The sequence below is a fragment of the Cibotium barometz genome, chromosome 16 (assembly GCF_041138505.1).
Source record: "Cibotium barometz isolate CiBa-2024 chromosome 16, ASM4113850v1, whole genome shotgun sequence".
Classification (NCBI taxonomy): domain Eukaryota; kingdom Viridiplantae; phylum Streptophyta; class Polypodiopsida; order Cyatheales; family Cibotiaceae; genus Cibotium; species Cibotium barometz.
The window spans coordinates 24,877,250-24,891,451 of NC_141061.1; the positions used below are offsets into that span (position 1 = coordinate 24,877,250).

Consider the following 14,202-nt stretch of genomic DNA (forward strand, 5'->3'; position numbering starts at 1 on the left):
TTTTTAAGATTTCCACAATTTCGAGATCTGACAGTTAGTTATGTTTATGGGGTTGTGGGGACCTGACAGTTAGTTATGGATGTACTGGCTCCTGACAGGCTTCTGACGTGACCCTTGAATTACAAGCTTTTTGGAAGAAAATTTTTATTTTCATCATACATATTGGTTGGGTGGTGTTTTTTCCACCTCAAAATGTAAAAAAATAAAAAATAATTTTTTTTAACTTTTTGGGGCCCACCTAAATACGAGAATGTTTTGCTGATATGGAAGGGAGATATGGTGGGAGTTAATGAGAGAGGAGATTTCAAACTGACAAGAAAGATTCAATTTATAGAGAGTGAAAATAAAAAATTCAAAAAATAAGAGAGAAAGTATGAGAAAAGTCAAAAAGTAAGAGAGAGAGTATGAGAATATTCTCTTTAAAAAGTGAAACTAGGGAGGTATGGCTGATGTGGCAAGGCAAAAAATAGGGGTCATCATAGCCTTTGTGTCCCTTAAGCCCATCTTTTTAAGCTCTAATCCCTTAAAATTAGGAATCCTTAGGAGGCCCTTTTGGGTCCAAAAAATTCCTAATGACCTTCGAAATTTGAGGTGAAATTTCTTCGAGGGAAAGAACTCGAACTATTTTTGGATGATCCTTGGTTTAAATTTCAAGAAATATTCTATTTCGGCTTGTACGTAGAGATTTTGAGATATAAGCCATTAAACTTGGAGAATTGACCAATTCATTGTTCATGTAGTACATATAGTACATGAACAGATTGAAGACTTCGAGAACTCACAATATTCTATCATTTTTATGTACATTTAAAAATAGAAATATATCTTCTATATCTCAAGAAAATGCCGAGAGAAAATACTCCAAAATCAATTTCACCTTATTTTTTAAGGCTTTTTGGATTATCTCTCTCTAAGCTTAGTTGGCACTTCTTAGAGGGCCCAAAGTTGAGTCCAAAATTCCCCTAATGGATAACTAAACCAACACGTCTAAAAATAACATACTTCAACACATCGAAACCAACCTAGTTTAACCAGGTACGTTATAAATTGAAGGCGTACACGTTGATTGGATTATTGTTTTTCCTTGTCTCTGGATTTTTTTTATTTTTTTTGGGGGGGGATGGGTGGACAAGTATTTTCTCAATGGCATTGGAAAAGTATATCTTAAATCTCTTTTTTATTTGAGCATAGTGTTTTAATCAACCTCACATTAAGGTAAATTGTCGACCAAAGAGATGTAGGTTTCAAGGTACTAGTTTCTTAGGGGTCGATAAAATCAGAGTCACTCTCCAGCTGTTGCATGATGTGTAGAGGAAGTGCCAAAGAGACATCGATACTACCAAGGCCATCAGCGCCAGGGAAGAACACGATTTTGCCAGTGTCTTCTGCGCTAGGGCACCGAGCCACCAGGGGCTTCCCCCAACCAAAGTCGATTTGGAAGATGGGGAACCTCGGCGAGCTGGATGCTCGGAGGCGTGCACCATTGAGCATACACCTGGCAAAGATTTCATCTCGACCGTTCGCCTCTAGCCAATGCAGCCACCCATGAAATGCTGAGTCCGTACAAGACGCCACTGAGTTGTGTATTCGCATGGCTGTAGCGGCAAGGTCCTCGTCCTCAAGCTCCCCAGCTCTTCGGCTTCTAGGGTTCACATGAACAATTTGCCACCATGGATTGCCATTTGGATTTTTGTAAAAGAAAGCTTGTTGCGCATGCATCAGGAAGAGATAGGGCTCTTTGGTTGCTCGTAGGAGCTTCGATGAGTCAACGGACCAGAAGCCGCTTTGTTCGTGCCTCAAGGTGGCCCTTTTTCCTTTGTACTCCGCTCGAAACCAACGCATCTTCAAAATTACCTGCAATATTATAATGTATATAAACTTGTTACTCAAAGATGCTGAATATTTCAATCATTTGGTTTGCATAATATTTTGAAACGAATCATGCGTACCTGTTTCATAACACGATAGTTAATTTCGTATATGCCCTCCAGATCCCCTACGTAGCCGAGCTCATCCTCAATCAAATTTGTGTCACAAGCACTTGCACGAGAGAGTTGATGAAAGGACGCAACGATGCAAGAGTCCTGAGTAACACGAAGATCATCAATCCTCTTGACGCGGAGATGCTGACCACACACCCACATGTTACTGTGAGCTCGGACCTAAAACCACATGGAAACCACATGAACATGTATCGTTAGAATCCAGAAAAACATGTAGTATTATTCAAATTAAAATATAACATTGGAGTAACTTACCATGGTGTCGCATCCTAGGCTAAGCTCAAACTCTTCTCGCGAGATTTCAAACCCCTGCCCTCGCATCTCTCTGATATGTGTATTCAACCATTCTAGGCTCATCGTTGGAGGTGCACTCCGACCCTTTTTGGATGCCCTACTTCTCCTGTTTCTCTCTTTGCATTCTTTGTCATGCTTGTCAATCCATTTTTGCATGCAATCTGAGTTATACACCACAAAAGTACTAAGCGCTTCCCTCTCCTCAGCACTTATCTTTAGTGGGACCCCTTGCCCACATAACATCTCTGTGGTTTCGTTGTCTGATTGTTCTTCTCTCCAACCAGGAGGAGCTTTGTTATCCACATGTTGTAAGTACTCGGATAGATAATACATGCACTCGTGAAGCAACCATCCCTCTGCCATGGATCCCTCGGGTCTTGCTCACTGGCGCACAAATCCTTTCAATACCCCCATGTACCTTTCAACCCAGAACATCCATCGTGTACTCACGGTCCCAGCAATCTCTATCTCTTCAACGAGATGGATCATAACATGGACTTGAATGTCAAAAAAGGAGGTAGGTAACTCCTTCTCCATCAGACAAAGGAGCTCAATACACTCTAGCTTTCGTTGTGGGATATCATGTGAGTCGATCTCTTTGGATGTAATCCATCTATAAAGAGAAATAATGTAATTAGCATAAGATTTTTGTGACAAAGAAGTAAGAACAATATGATGTTCCACTGTCAATACCTTGTCAATGATCCCAATCGATATATAACATCCCTAATACCCTCAGTCAAACAACCGTCGATAACAAGTGGCAAGACGTGCTGCACACAGATTAACTCTAGTGTTAACAAATGATAATGTAATGGCACCTTCATTAGAAATTGACGATACATGTTAGAGAGGCACCATACCTTAATGAAGTTATGCCAGTCGTGTGTCTTTAGACCCGAAAGAGAGTTATCATCCATGGTAAACATGTTTTGCAATGAAGCACCATAGCCCGTAGGAGTACGTATGCATCGTATCCGCTCATTGATGACGCTTATCTCTTGCTTTGTGAGTACCCATGGTGCTTGTGAATAAGTAATATTTCCTGTCTTCTCATTGATTATAGGCCATAGTGATCGTTTGCAGTTGCAAATCTTTAGGTCTGCCCTTGCAGCCTTTGTATCCTTGAAGCCCATAAGATGATTCCAAAGCGAGTGTGCAACATTTTTAAATATGTGCATGGGATCAAGCAAATGAGTTATTTTTAGATCTTTCCAATACTCCAACGTATACCATATGGAGGAATTCTGTGTCATTGATTTCTTGCCTCTCGACGACTGCCGCAAATCATATTCGTCATCATTATCGCTTGCAAGTTCTGCCTCCGGATCTATTAGAGGTCCGTTTGTCCACTTGACGTACCAATCTCTTGGAGTCATTCACGTTGGACAACATCCATTCTCCACTTTGCTATTAAAATGTCTCGCATTCGCTTTGGAACGTAGCACATGATCTGGAGGTAGAAATCGTCGATGTCGAAGGTATATATTTTTACTCAAACTTCGACTATATTTGGAGCGTAGCCAATCACCGCATGGTGGACATGCTTTGTAACCCTTTGTTGATAGGCCTGAGAGAAACAAAAATTGTTTTTATATTTTCAACATCCAAATTTTTTGATTGTATAAACAAACAAACAACTAAAGAGCCCTGCTATACCTGATGCAAAGCCATAGGTTTGAAACGAGCAATACCGCATTTGGGACAAGTGGTTGCATTTTCATACTCTCCACAATACAAAATGCAATCATTGACACATGCATGAATTGTGTTGTATTCGAGTCCAAGGGATGCGATCATTTTCTTTGCCTCGTCCCTCGACTTTGGGATCACATTGTTTGATGGTAGAATCTTGTTCGAAAGAAGCCTACCACTCAATTGTAAATATTTAATGAGCACAAAAGTGATTGAGAGCCATTATTTTTATGCAAACAAAATACAAATATAACTTACGATAGTAATGCAGAAACCGATGCATTACTCCATTGGTAGCATGTTTGGAGATTCAAGATGAGTAAGGTCACACTCAATCTTGATATGGATGCACCATCGTAGATGGGCCTTGAAGCTTCTTCTCGTAGAAATTTTTCATTCGGACAAGTTTCTTCTTCACTACTTGCTTGGAACCAATCATCGATAAACTCATTGTGTCATCATCAACATGTCCCTCATTGGTCGCTTTTTCTCTGCATTTTGCATTGTACTCATCTCTAAGTCGTTGATATGTACTTGGATCTTGTGTATGTAAAAGCCTCATGTACTCCTCTGGCAAGATATGGTGACTTCGGTGAGAGCTAGATACACCCTCAACATCTGGACACTGCATGTATAAACATAGTCTACATGAAGAAATGATTTAAAGTAACAACAATCAAATTATTAAGTGATATAATCATAACATTAAAACCCTTTTTACAACACAATTCAAGCATATTAGCAGCAAAAATCTATACTCAAGATAACCTTAGACAAGACACTAAAATACCCTTAGTTGTATTACTGACGAGACAATGAAATATATCATCAAATATTTGTCAAAATTAAATGCTGATTGGGCTACAAAGCTGGATACATTATTTGAAACATACATAATTTAAGAGGCCGACACTTAATCTCAAATTTCATTCTCAAAGAGGGGCTGGTGATGGCCGACGCCATCCATAATTTACAAATAATTCCTCGCCAGCTTGTAATGATCTTGTAGCACACACTACTATATATATGGGTACATCTCTAATCATATAACATGGCTCGTGACTATTCTCACACTCCATAAAGTTACAATTTGTTCTCTCATTTCTCCCTCTACTACTATTGATTAGCCCTGCTATATTTCCTTGAGCATAGGGTCTTCCATCAATATAAAGCCGTGATCCACAATTATATCTAATGTTTCTTTCAGTGAGTGAGGCCGCATTAGCACAAAGCCCATATGTTGTCATACTTCTGATAAAGTGACAAGTGCATGCCATGCGCCCCAACCATAAATGGGCCCACAAAATGACATAAGAGTCACCTCTGAGTTTGCGGGCACGCGTAAATCCTGTGCAATAAAGAGACCTCGTCCACCATTGGGAATGGTAGATGGTGCAATCACATATCGAGGACCCCAAAAGCTGAAAACCTCTCCGTCTGCTGGAAGGGCTGCTCCCAACCATCCTCCATAGCGTCTACGATCGTACGTTTGAATGAGAGATAGAAGACGATCAGGCAATTGATGATCACCCAAATCACCCAATGTCTCTGATTGGGCACGGGGGGCAAAGAAGTTGATGATGCCTCCATTTGCAACTGAAAAATGGCTTGACCATATCGTGTGCGTGGAAGGAATGAAGGATCAATTCCATGGTCTTCACAATCCTCATGAAATCGAGGATGTAGAACTGGTACGTGCTGAATAATGCATCATTGTTGATTATATGAAGGGTGAGACACACATGGAACATGATTAATAGTGCGGAGTAAACTTGGATATGAATTTATACATAGTTCTAAAATGACATCACTTACCATGGGATGCTCCCGTTCCTCTTGCGGTGGCATATCAGGACATGGACCATACTGCTCCATATGGGCAAAACATATGCGTCGCATTCGTCGATGAGTGCCATGGCATGCTGCACACCAACATGGGATTCTTTCAACGTAATATGTTTGTGAGTCGCCTAGTGTCGTAGATGATGTGGAAGAAGAGGAACCATCTCCTCTCGTGACTACAGATGGACGCACAAGAAGAGTGGGAGGAGGCAGTGTCCCAGAGGATGATCCGAAATCTGCATTCATAAAATATTAATGTCATATTAATATCATTAAAAATAAAAGAAAACTTGAACAAAAATAATACACATACAAAATCATCCTAGAAGTGTTTGTAAATGCTATGGTAGCACACAATGCATATTTGCTTATCCCCAGGTTAGGAATAATGTTCTTCCCTCAACAGAAACTAGTTAATTTGTAATCATACCTTCTTACTGTACTTATGTCCATATTAGAGGCTTACAGTAACCTTGCACAAAATAGTTCTTCAAGGTGTAATTGACATGCACCCAAATGCGTTAGCATAGCATATACAGACTGTCAGCCGGTCCGTATGCACTATGGATGTGCAATTGGTCCATTCGGAGAGCCAGTACGCTCTCCAAATGCACCCAATTGAGCATCCATAGCGCATATTGACCGCTACATTTATCTATTTATCTTCCACCTACCTATGTATATGTGTTTTAAATATATCCATCTATATGTTTATTGATCGTAAATTGTGAAACCTTGTAATAACACACTGTTGTTAAATGCTTAGGAAATTTGCGGTAGTCCCTGAGCATACACGCCCACCTGCGATGTGCAAAGATTCTTGGTGGGACTTCAGGAAAGAGATTCGCTTGAGAGTGACATGGCCTCAACAGAAGGTACACAAAGTTAATTCACTCAATGCATATGATAGGTACTTCTCGAATAGCATTAATTATACATTCATATAAAAGCGCATTTAATTTGCAGGAGGCAGCACAGGCTCGTGTCCAGTCAGGGCACACCTCTCGGCTTGGCCGGATGGGCTCTAGTGGCTTTCGAGCACTCTTTGTAAGTGCACAAATTTTTTGTTCGACTATCTATAGCTATTTGTATATACATATATATATATATATATATATATATATATATATATATGTATCCATGTATCTATGATCTCATATGCATTCAATTCACTTCTTACTTATATATATGCAATGTTTAAATGACAGAGAAAGGATTATGGTTGAGCACCATCTGCAGACGAGATACGGAGAGCCACAATTTACGGCTACAGAGCACTACAGAAGGAGATGCCGACACCCGATGCATTTGTAAGTAATTCTATCAAATATTATTTTATGCCAATCAAGATCTGCATGTGTTATATGTTATGTGGTTCTTTTTATACTCAAATAGCTAATAGACATTTTTAATTGCAGGAGCAACATGGTGAGAACGACATGGACGAGGTTGCTCGACAGGTAGCAGTAGGGTTATCATCGCAACCACCCAAGAATGTACAAGAGGAGGACTCTTCCTCTGATGACTCCGATTAATGATAGAGCCATTTAGTGCTAAGTTTGTAGACATAATTTTTTGATACATATAGTCGCTCATTCAGAATGATGGAGCTCTTTCATTAACATTTTCTTTATGTATGTGTGTTTTTGGCCATGATGCACATGTGTTACATCTATCAAGAGTTTCTTGAAGTGTCTACCTCCCAAATCTACAGATTTAAATGTTAATTGATTGCAAAATTTAATTTATACTTACCGTAATCGATGTCGGCCATTGCTTTTTCAAAAGTCGATGTATGTCGATTCTTGGGTCTTTTGTCGTACACGAATGCGCGTGCGTATGTGTGTGTGTGTGTGAGAGAGAGAGAGAGAGAGAGAAAGAGAGATTTTTTATGATGTTTGTATATGTACGATGTGTGTGTGATAAAGAGGCAAGTGTGTATGAGAGAGAGAGAGAGAGAGAGAGAGAGAGAGAGAGAGAGAGAGACCAATGTTTATGTGAAGTGTGTGTGTGTGTGTGTGTGAGAGAGAGAGAGAGAGAGAGAGAGACAGAGAGAGAGAGACCAATGTTTATGTGAAGTGTGTGTGTGTGTGTGAGAGAGAGAGAGAGAGAGAGAGAGAGAGAGAGAGAGAGAGAGAGAGAGAGAGAGACTAATGTTTATGTGAAGTGTGTGTGTGTGAGAGAGACAGAGAGAGAGGGAGAAAGAGAGAGAGAATGTGTGTGCAAGAGACACAAGTGGAGATAATGTGTATGAGAGAGAGAGAGAGAGAATGCGCATCGGCTAAAAAAAAACGTTCAGAACAAAGGTCTTTTAAGCGACCCTAACGGCTAAAAAAAATAATACAAATAGGGTCGCTTATGCCACCTTCGTAAGGTCGTTTATGCCACCCAAACATGGTTGTTTATGCCACCCAAAATAGGGTCGTTTATGCCACCTTCGTAGGGTCGTTTATGCCACTCAAAAAAGGTCGCTTATGCCACCCAAACTTAGGTGTTTATGCCACTCAATTTGCGTCGTTTATGCCACCTAACAATGTGGTTTATGCCACCCTCGAAACGTCGTTTATGCCACCCAAACGCGATGCATATGCCACCCTAAAAACGTGGTTTATGCCACCCAAAAAGCGTCGTTTATGCATCGCAAAAACGTCGCTATAGAGGTCGTTTAAACGATGCTCAAAAGCGACCTTTGGAATGACTTCTGTAGCGACCCCCGTAAGGGTCGCTACAGGCTTCTACTCTTGTAGTTGGATAGATTGCTACGGGTTGGATTCATTACGCAAGTGGATAAAGAAGAATGGATATCGCCCATTGTGATAGTGCCCAAGAAGAACAAGAAATTGTGGATCTGTGTGGATATCCACAACAACAAGCTTAATGCGGCCACCATCCGCGATCCTTTTTCCTTGCCATATATTGATAGTATTTTGGATGATGTTGCAGGCCATGAGATTTATTCTTTCCTGGATGGGTTCAGTGGATATAACCAGATGCGAATGGCACCTAAAGATCAAGCTAAAACGGCATTTATTACAAATTGGAGAGTATTTATCTGTACAGTCATGTGGTTCAGTCTCAGGAATGCACCATCCACATTCCAGCAGGACATGCAAGAAATTTTTGGAGATTATATGTTGGATTTTATGAGGGTATTCCTAGATGACATCAGTGCTTTCAATGAACTATGTACACACTTACTGTAATTGTAGTTGTGTTTGCTGAAATGTTGGGAGGCTAGGTTGAGCCTCAATCCGCTAAAAAGTGTGTTTGCAGTAGTAAAAAGTGGCGTGCTACTTGGACATATCATCTCAAAGGACGGCATTGCAGTGGATCCCAGCAAGGTGGCAGCCATTATGCAGGCCAGCGCACCACAGTCCAGTAGTAGCAAGTAAGCAGATTTTTGGGGCAGGTTAGATGGCATGGAAGATATCTTCAGAGGTTGCGGTTGTTGCTGTGTCTAATGCCCCTATCCTTATTCCTCCCGATTGGGAGTAGCCCTTTCATATATTTGTGTAAGCATCAGATACTGCAATAGGTAGTGTGTTAATGCAAAAGGATGCTGATGGATGGTTCCAGCCAGTGTTTTATGCCAGCTGCTACATGGTTAACATATTTGGAGAATCTGGAGGAAGACCGGTCGCAGAGTTTCTACCTATCGCCGCTGAGACAGAATTGCAAAACCGTAAAAAGGCACAAGTGGATCGCTTTTCCAAAAAGCATGGTTTCAAAAGAGATCAGGCAGTTTTGATTTTTAATACCCATATGGGGAAGTTGTCGGGTAAGCTGAAGTTTCAATGGTCAGGGCCATTCTGGATTTACCGCAACGTTGGAAGTAATGCTTTCCAATTGATAAATTTGCAAGGTCAACTTTTACCACATACAGCAAATGATTTTTGGTTGCGACCATATCATGGAACCAACCTACGGTGCCCCTTTCCCATTCGAGAAGAAGTTGTGGTAAATTGGGTGGTTGTGGTGGTGACAGATCATCATGCGTACTCGTCTCCAGATCATTTAGAGGACATGCAGGTTGGGAGTAATACACGGCATTTATGGCAACGATTAAAGCGTTATCATGCAAAAGTATGCTTAGCCATCGTCACATGGCGTTGCATGCAAAAGTGGAATGAAGAGCAATGTTGGCGTTCATTTGCTTTGTGCCATCACTCTCTCTCGCGCGCCACAGCTTCTTCTTTGCAACAATCAGTACGCTTCTTGCAACAAGTGGTTTTTTGTTCTCTGCTCATGGGGATGGCTTCTATTCAGTTCATGCCCCTCAAGCCAATAAGAGCTCCGACTGATGCAGAAATGACAACCTGCCTGCAAGCAGATGTGCATGTTCCAGTTCTCTATGCTAGATTGGGCGGCAATTCTAGTGCATCCCTTGGCGATTTTGGTTACACAGGAGCTCGCGGTGGGGGATGAAGTGCATATCAGAGGGGATAGTCGTATGTTGACAGAGGAGTGGGTGCATCAGGCCCTGTTGTTGCAAATGGATGAAACCACCAATGTCGCCTGCAACCCTACTGCAGAGGAGATGGAGAGGTGGTTTGGGGCCAAGCAGGGTTCCGAGTACAAGCTCATGGGGTGTTCTTCTGAATCGCTCCGCCAATGCTATCACTGGTTTTTGGAGGCAATCTAGTTGCAGGCCAAGACATATACTATTTTTGTTAAGGTAAAGGCATATATAGATACAGTGGCAGCCAGGTCTGTGTCATGGGCTAGAGTGCTAAAGCTAAGGAGTCGACAGGAAGCGGCGAGGGTGGCAGCCCAGTTCGCAAGAAACGCCACAGGTAACTCTAAGTTGGGGCAAATTTTGACTGTGATGTTCCCGGTTCCAGATGATTTTGTGCCACGGAGCAGACTGACGGACAGGGTTCCTGAAGAGGTTTTGGAAGGAATTTCTAGTATGGTGCAACAGCCGACAACTGCGGTGTCAGTGCAATCAATGGTGCCGGAGGAAATGCCACCGTCGTCGGATGTGCAAGAACCAACAAGGGTCAACCAGCGCACTGTGAAGTGGTTGAGAGGGGGAATGCCTTCTTGGAAGCCCCTGATTTGGTAGTCCAACCGAAACATCTGCGGGCATGTGCTCAGTTCCTCACCAAAGCAGCTGAACAATGGCCTACGATGGCAAGCAATAGAAGAATTCAAGATTTAGAAGCAGAGCTTGCTCGTGTACGGGTCGAGAATGCGAGATTGTGGGATATTCATAACTGCATAGCACAAGCTTTGTGGACTGCTCCCTCGGGTCGACTTGTTTTATCAGCCTAGACCGCACAAGAAGAGTTTAATATGGGAATCACTCGAGAACTTACAGATTCCTGAGTGTGCGAAATGCATTCTCTGTGGTACTCGTGCAAACTCCAGGTTCTAATGTGCGGTTACAATAAATATGGATCAATTGGATGGGCTGCTTGTGGCATTGACAGAAGAAGTTGGGGAAGAATGGCAACGACAGATTCAGAGATGGACCTTGGCTGTGCAATCGCTATGTAGACCTCCTGTAAACCCGCATTTGGACGAGGATGATGATGATCGAGAGGGCTCAGGAAGCCAACAGGGTTGGGTAGCCGCATCAACGGAAGCTACCCAAGCTGCCTCACAGCGGCAGTAGCAGTGGAATGAACAGTACCGACCCGAACATGCCGGTGGAAGTTATGCCGGTTATGACACGGCATGCTAAGGTCATTGCCTTGGAAAGATTGTTTAGCTCCAAAGTCAAGGTACTAGTTTGAATCCGCAGTTAGAACTGATGAGGGAACATGCGGCTGCATTGGAACGCAGAATACATGATTTACAATCTGAAGTCATGCTATTGAGGAAAAATCAGAGAAGTCCACGATAGCAGAGCGATCGGACACAGCAAAGGCAAAGAACTCGGGGAGCAGTGAGTCCGTTGTTGACTCCAGAGCAAGAATGGAACAAGAAAGAAAGAAGATTGAAAGCAGAGTGCCGCAAGCTATGTTGTTGGCTGGAAATGTGTGCACCTCAACTGGCTTTGTATTTATCGAAGCAACCACCTTGGTGGGAGAGAGGCGGCCAATGACTTTTTGTCTCGGAAGTACTTACAGCATGTGCAATTTGCGCGGTTACCGGATGTTCACAGGCATCCAGCTCTGGTAGATCCGTTCGCACTGCACCCATTTGCAGTGGCTGCAGGAATGGTAGGAGCGACAAGATCCTCAATGTCGAATGCCAAAACCTCGAATCCGACAACAAATGGATCACCAAACTTATATGGTTGCAGTATTGATACAAGTCTTTATTAATCTCATTTATGAGGATGACAATTAATTTTTTTCCTAATGATGGAGAAATGTAATGTGGGTTCCGAGTCCACCGAGCATGCTAAGTGTATTGGGCTGCCGGTATGAATAAGATAGAAAGTGATGAAGCCAGTCATACTGTGATGCATGCAAACTCTACTATATAACTGTAAGGAAGAAGAAATCATAATCCCTCGCATCCAACATATGTTCAAGTGCAAATCCATTGCAGAGCTCATGTCATGTCATTCCTCATCGATCAACCGATGGCAGGTGGAGAACTCCCGCAGACACTCTTGCGTGGAAGCATATTGAAGACACATGGCCAAGCTTCAAGGAAGAATCTAGGAGCTTGAGACTTGGATTGGGTATGGACGGTAAGAACCCATTTGGTCTCAAAAGCACCTCTTACAGTGTATGGCTAGTGATATTGGTGAATTATAATCTTCCACCCTCTATGGCAATTAAGAAAGGACATGTTATGTTATCCCTTCTAATTCCAGGGAAACATAAAGTCAAAAATCCTGATGTTTATTTGGAGCCTTTGATTGACGAGCTAGAGATACTTTGGAGAGGTATCGAGGTGCATGATGTGAGCAGGCCTCCCTCGTCTCACGAGACTTCAACTGCAAAGCAATCTTGATGTGGACGATGCATGACTTCCCAGGCTATGGCGAGTGTTCAGGTAAGCATTGCACTTTTAATTATGAGTAGGCAAAGGATGTGGAACTCTAAACCCACCTTCAACTCTTAATTGTGTCTTGTTCAGGTCTCACTACATCGGGTTACCATGCATGTCTTGTTTGTGGTCCTTCGCTTGTTGCCTCACGGGCAGACGCATTGAATAAGGTCATCTATGAGAATCACCATCGATTTCTCCCACTTGATCATCCTAGATATGTTGTCCCTTGGAATGAAGTCCTCCCACAATCACTCACAACGGGAGATTGGATGAGAATTTGGGACGGTTCTACGACTCCTCCACCACTTGGCATGAGCCGGTAAGGGTTTGTAACTATTGTGTGCTATATTGACAAGAAATAAAGATTGCCTGCTAACACCAGCTTTTGTTTAGATACTCCATCTTTTATCGTTTATCATATTGGTCCCACCTCAAGATCAATCACCTGCTTGATCCCATGCATATCTTTAAGAATGTGGCATCTACCATTTGGGAACATTTGAATGGGACACGAGATTCCGTAGGCATAAGGGAGGATCTACGTACAATAGGAAGGATGTGTGAAGCTTGGCCACAAGAGAGATCAAATGGGCGTGTTTTTTTACCTCGTGCACCGTGGAGGTTATCAAAGCTAGAGATGGTCGCGGTGAAGTGTGCTATTACTACAATTCGTACTCCCCCTGGATGTATGAGGTGTTTGAAGTGGGTTGAATGTATTTGTAGATCTAAACACTTGTTTGGATTTTGAAGTAGATAGTTTGGCAAGAGTTGATCTCATTGAGGATGAGATTGAACCGTAGCCCATTATTGATATTGGCTAAACTATTTTACATATTGTCTCATTCTCCTCACCTCACTTATTTTTTGTATATGTGGGTTTGCAAAAAAGCATTGATGTTTTTGTTAAAATTATGTGCTTTGGTAATCATGGATAATTTTTGGATAGCAGTGATGTACATTTATCAGCCTACATCAAAATCTCACTTTTTGTAATCTCTATTTTGCATCTAAATACGCATCTAATTCTCAGTGTAGACGCACTAATAGACGCTCTAATACACACGTAAATAGACGCGCTAATACATGCGTAAATAGATGTGCTGTTAGACGCAGTGTTAGATTCTCAGTGTAGACGTCCTAATAGACGCGTCAATACATGCGCAATTAGACGCGCTGTAATTTCTCTATTCAAGCAATGCCTATAGACGCGCCCACTATTTTGCGCGTCTATCAAGCGCGTCTATAGTTGCTTTTGTGTTGTTGTGTCACGTAGAGTCCTCTACCAAGAATGAGAAATCATACTCTTGAAATTCCATCAACCACTTTAACATCTCATGTAGAGTCCTCTACCAAGAATGAGAAATCATACTCTTGAAATTCCATCAACCACTTTAATAAACTTATCCGACGAACTCGT

The 14,202-nt window shown here is 42.0% G+C and overlaps 1 protein-coding gene and 1 long non-coding RNA gene across 2 annotated transcripts; one reads left to right on the top strand and one right to left on the bottom strand.

Moving 5' to 3' along the window:
• Nucleotides 1–1,260: 1,260 nt before the first annotated feature.
• Nucleotides 1,261–1,593, bottom strand: LOC147630483 (putative acetyltransferase At3g50280). Its single transcript, XM_086810819.1, has one exon. The coding sequence runs from the start codon at nucleotides 1,591–1,593 to the stop codon at nucleotides 1,261–1,263; it is 333 nt and encodes a 110-aa protein (XP_086666945.1).
• Nucleotides 1,594–12,568: 10,975 nt separating this feature from the next.
• LOC147630484 (uncharacterized) lies at nucleotides 12,569–13,362 on the top strand. Its single transcript, XR_015267611.1, has 3 exons — nucleotides 12,569–12,788; nucleotides 12,873–13,104; nucleotides 13,179–13,362. It is a non-coding gene; the product is annotated as an uncharacterized LOC147630484 (long non-coding RNA).
• Nucleotides 13,363–14,202: the final 840 nt, after the last annotated feature.

What these genes read in the sequence shown, in the direction of transcription:
- LOC147630483 (XM_086810819.1), bottom strand. Translation starts at nt 1,593, where the DNA reads ATGCGAATACACAACTCAGTGGCGTCTTGTACGGACTCAGCATTTCAT.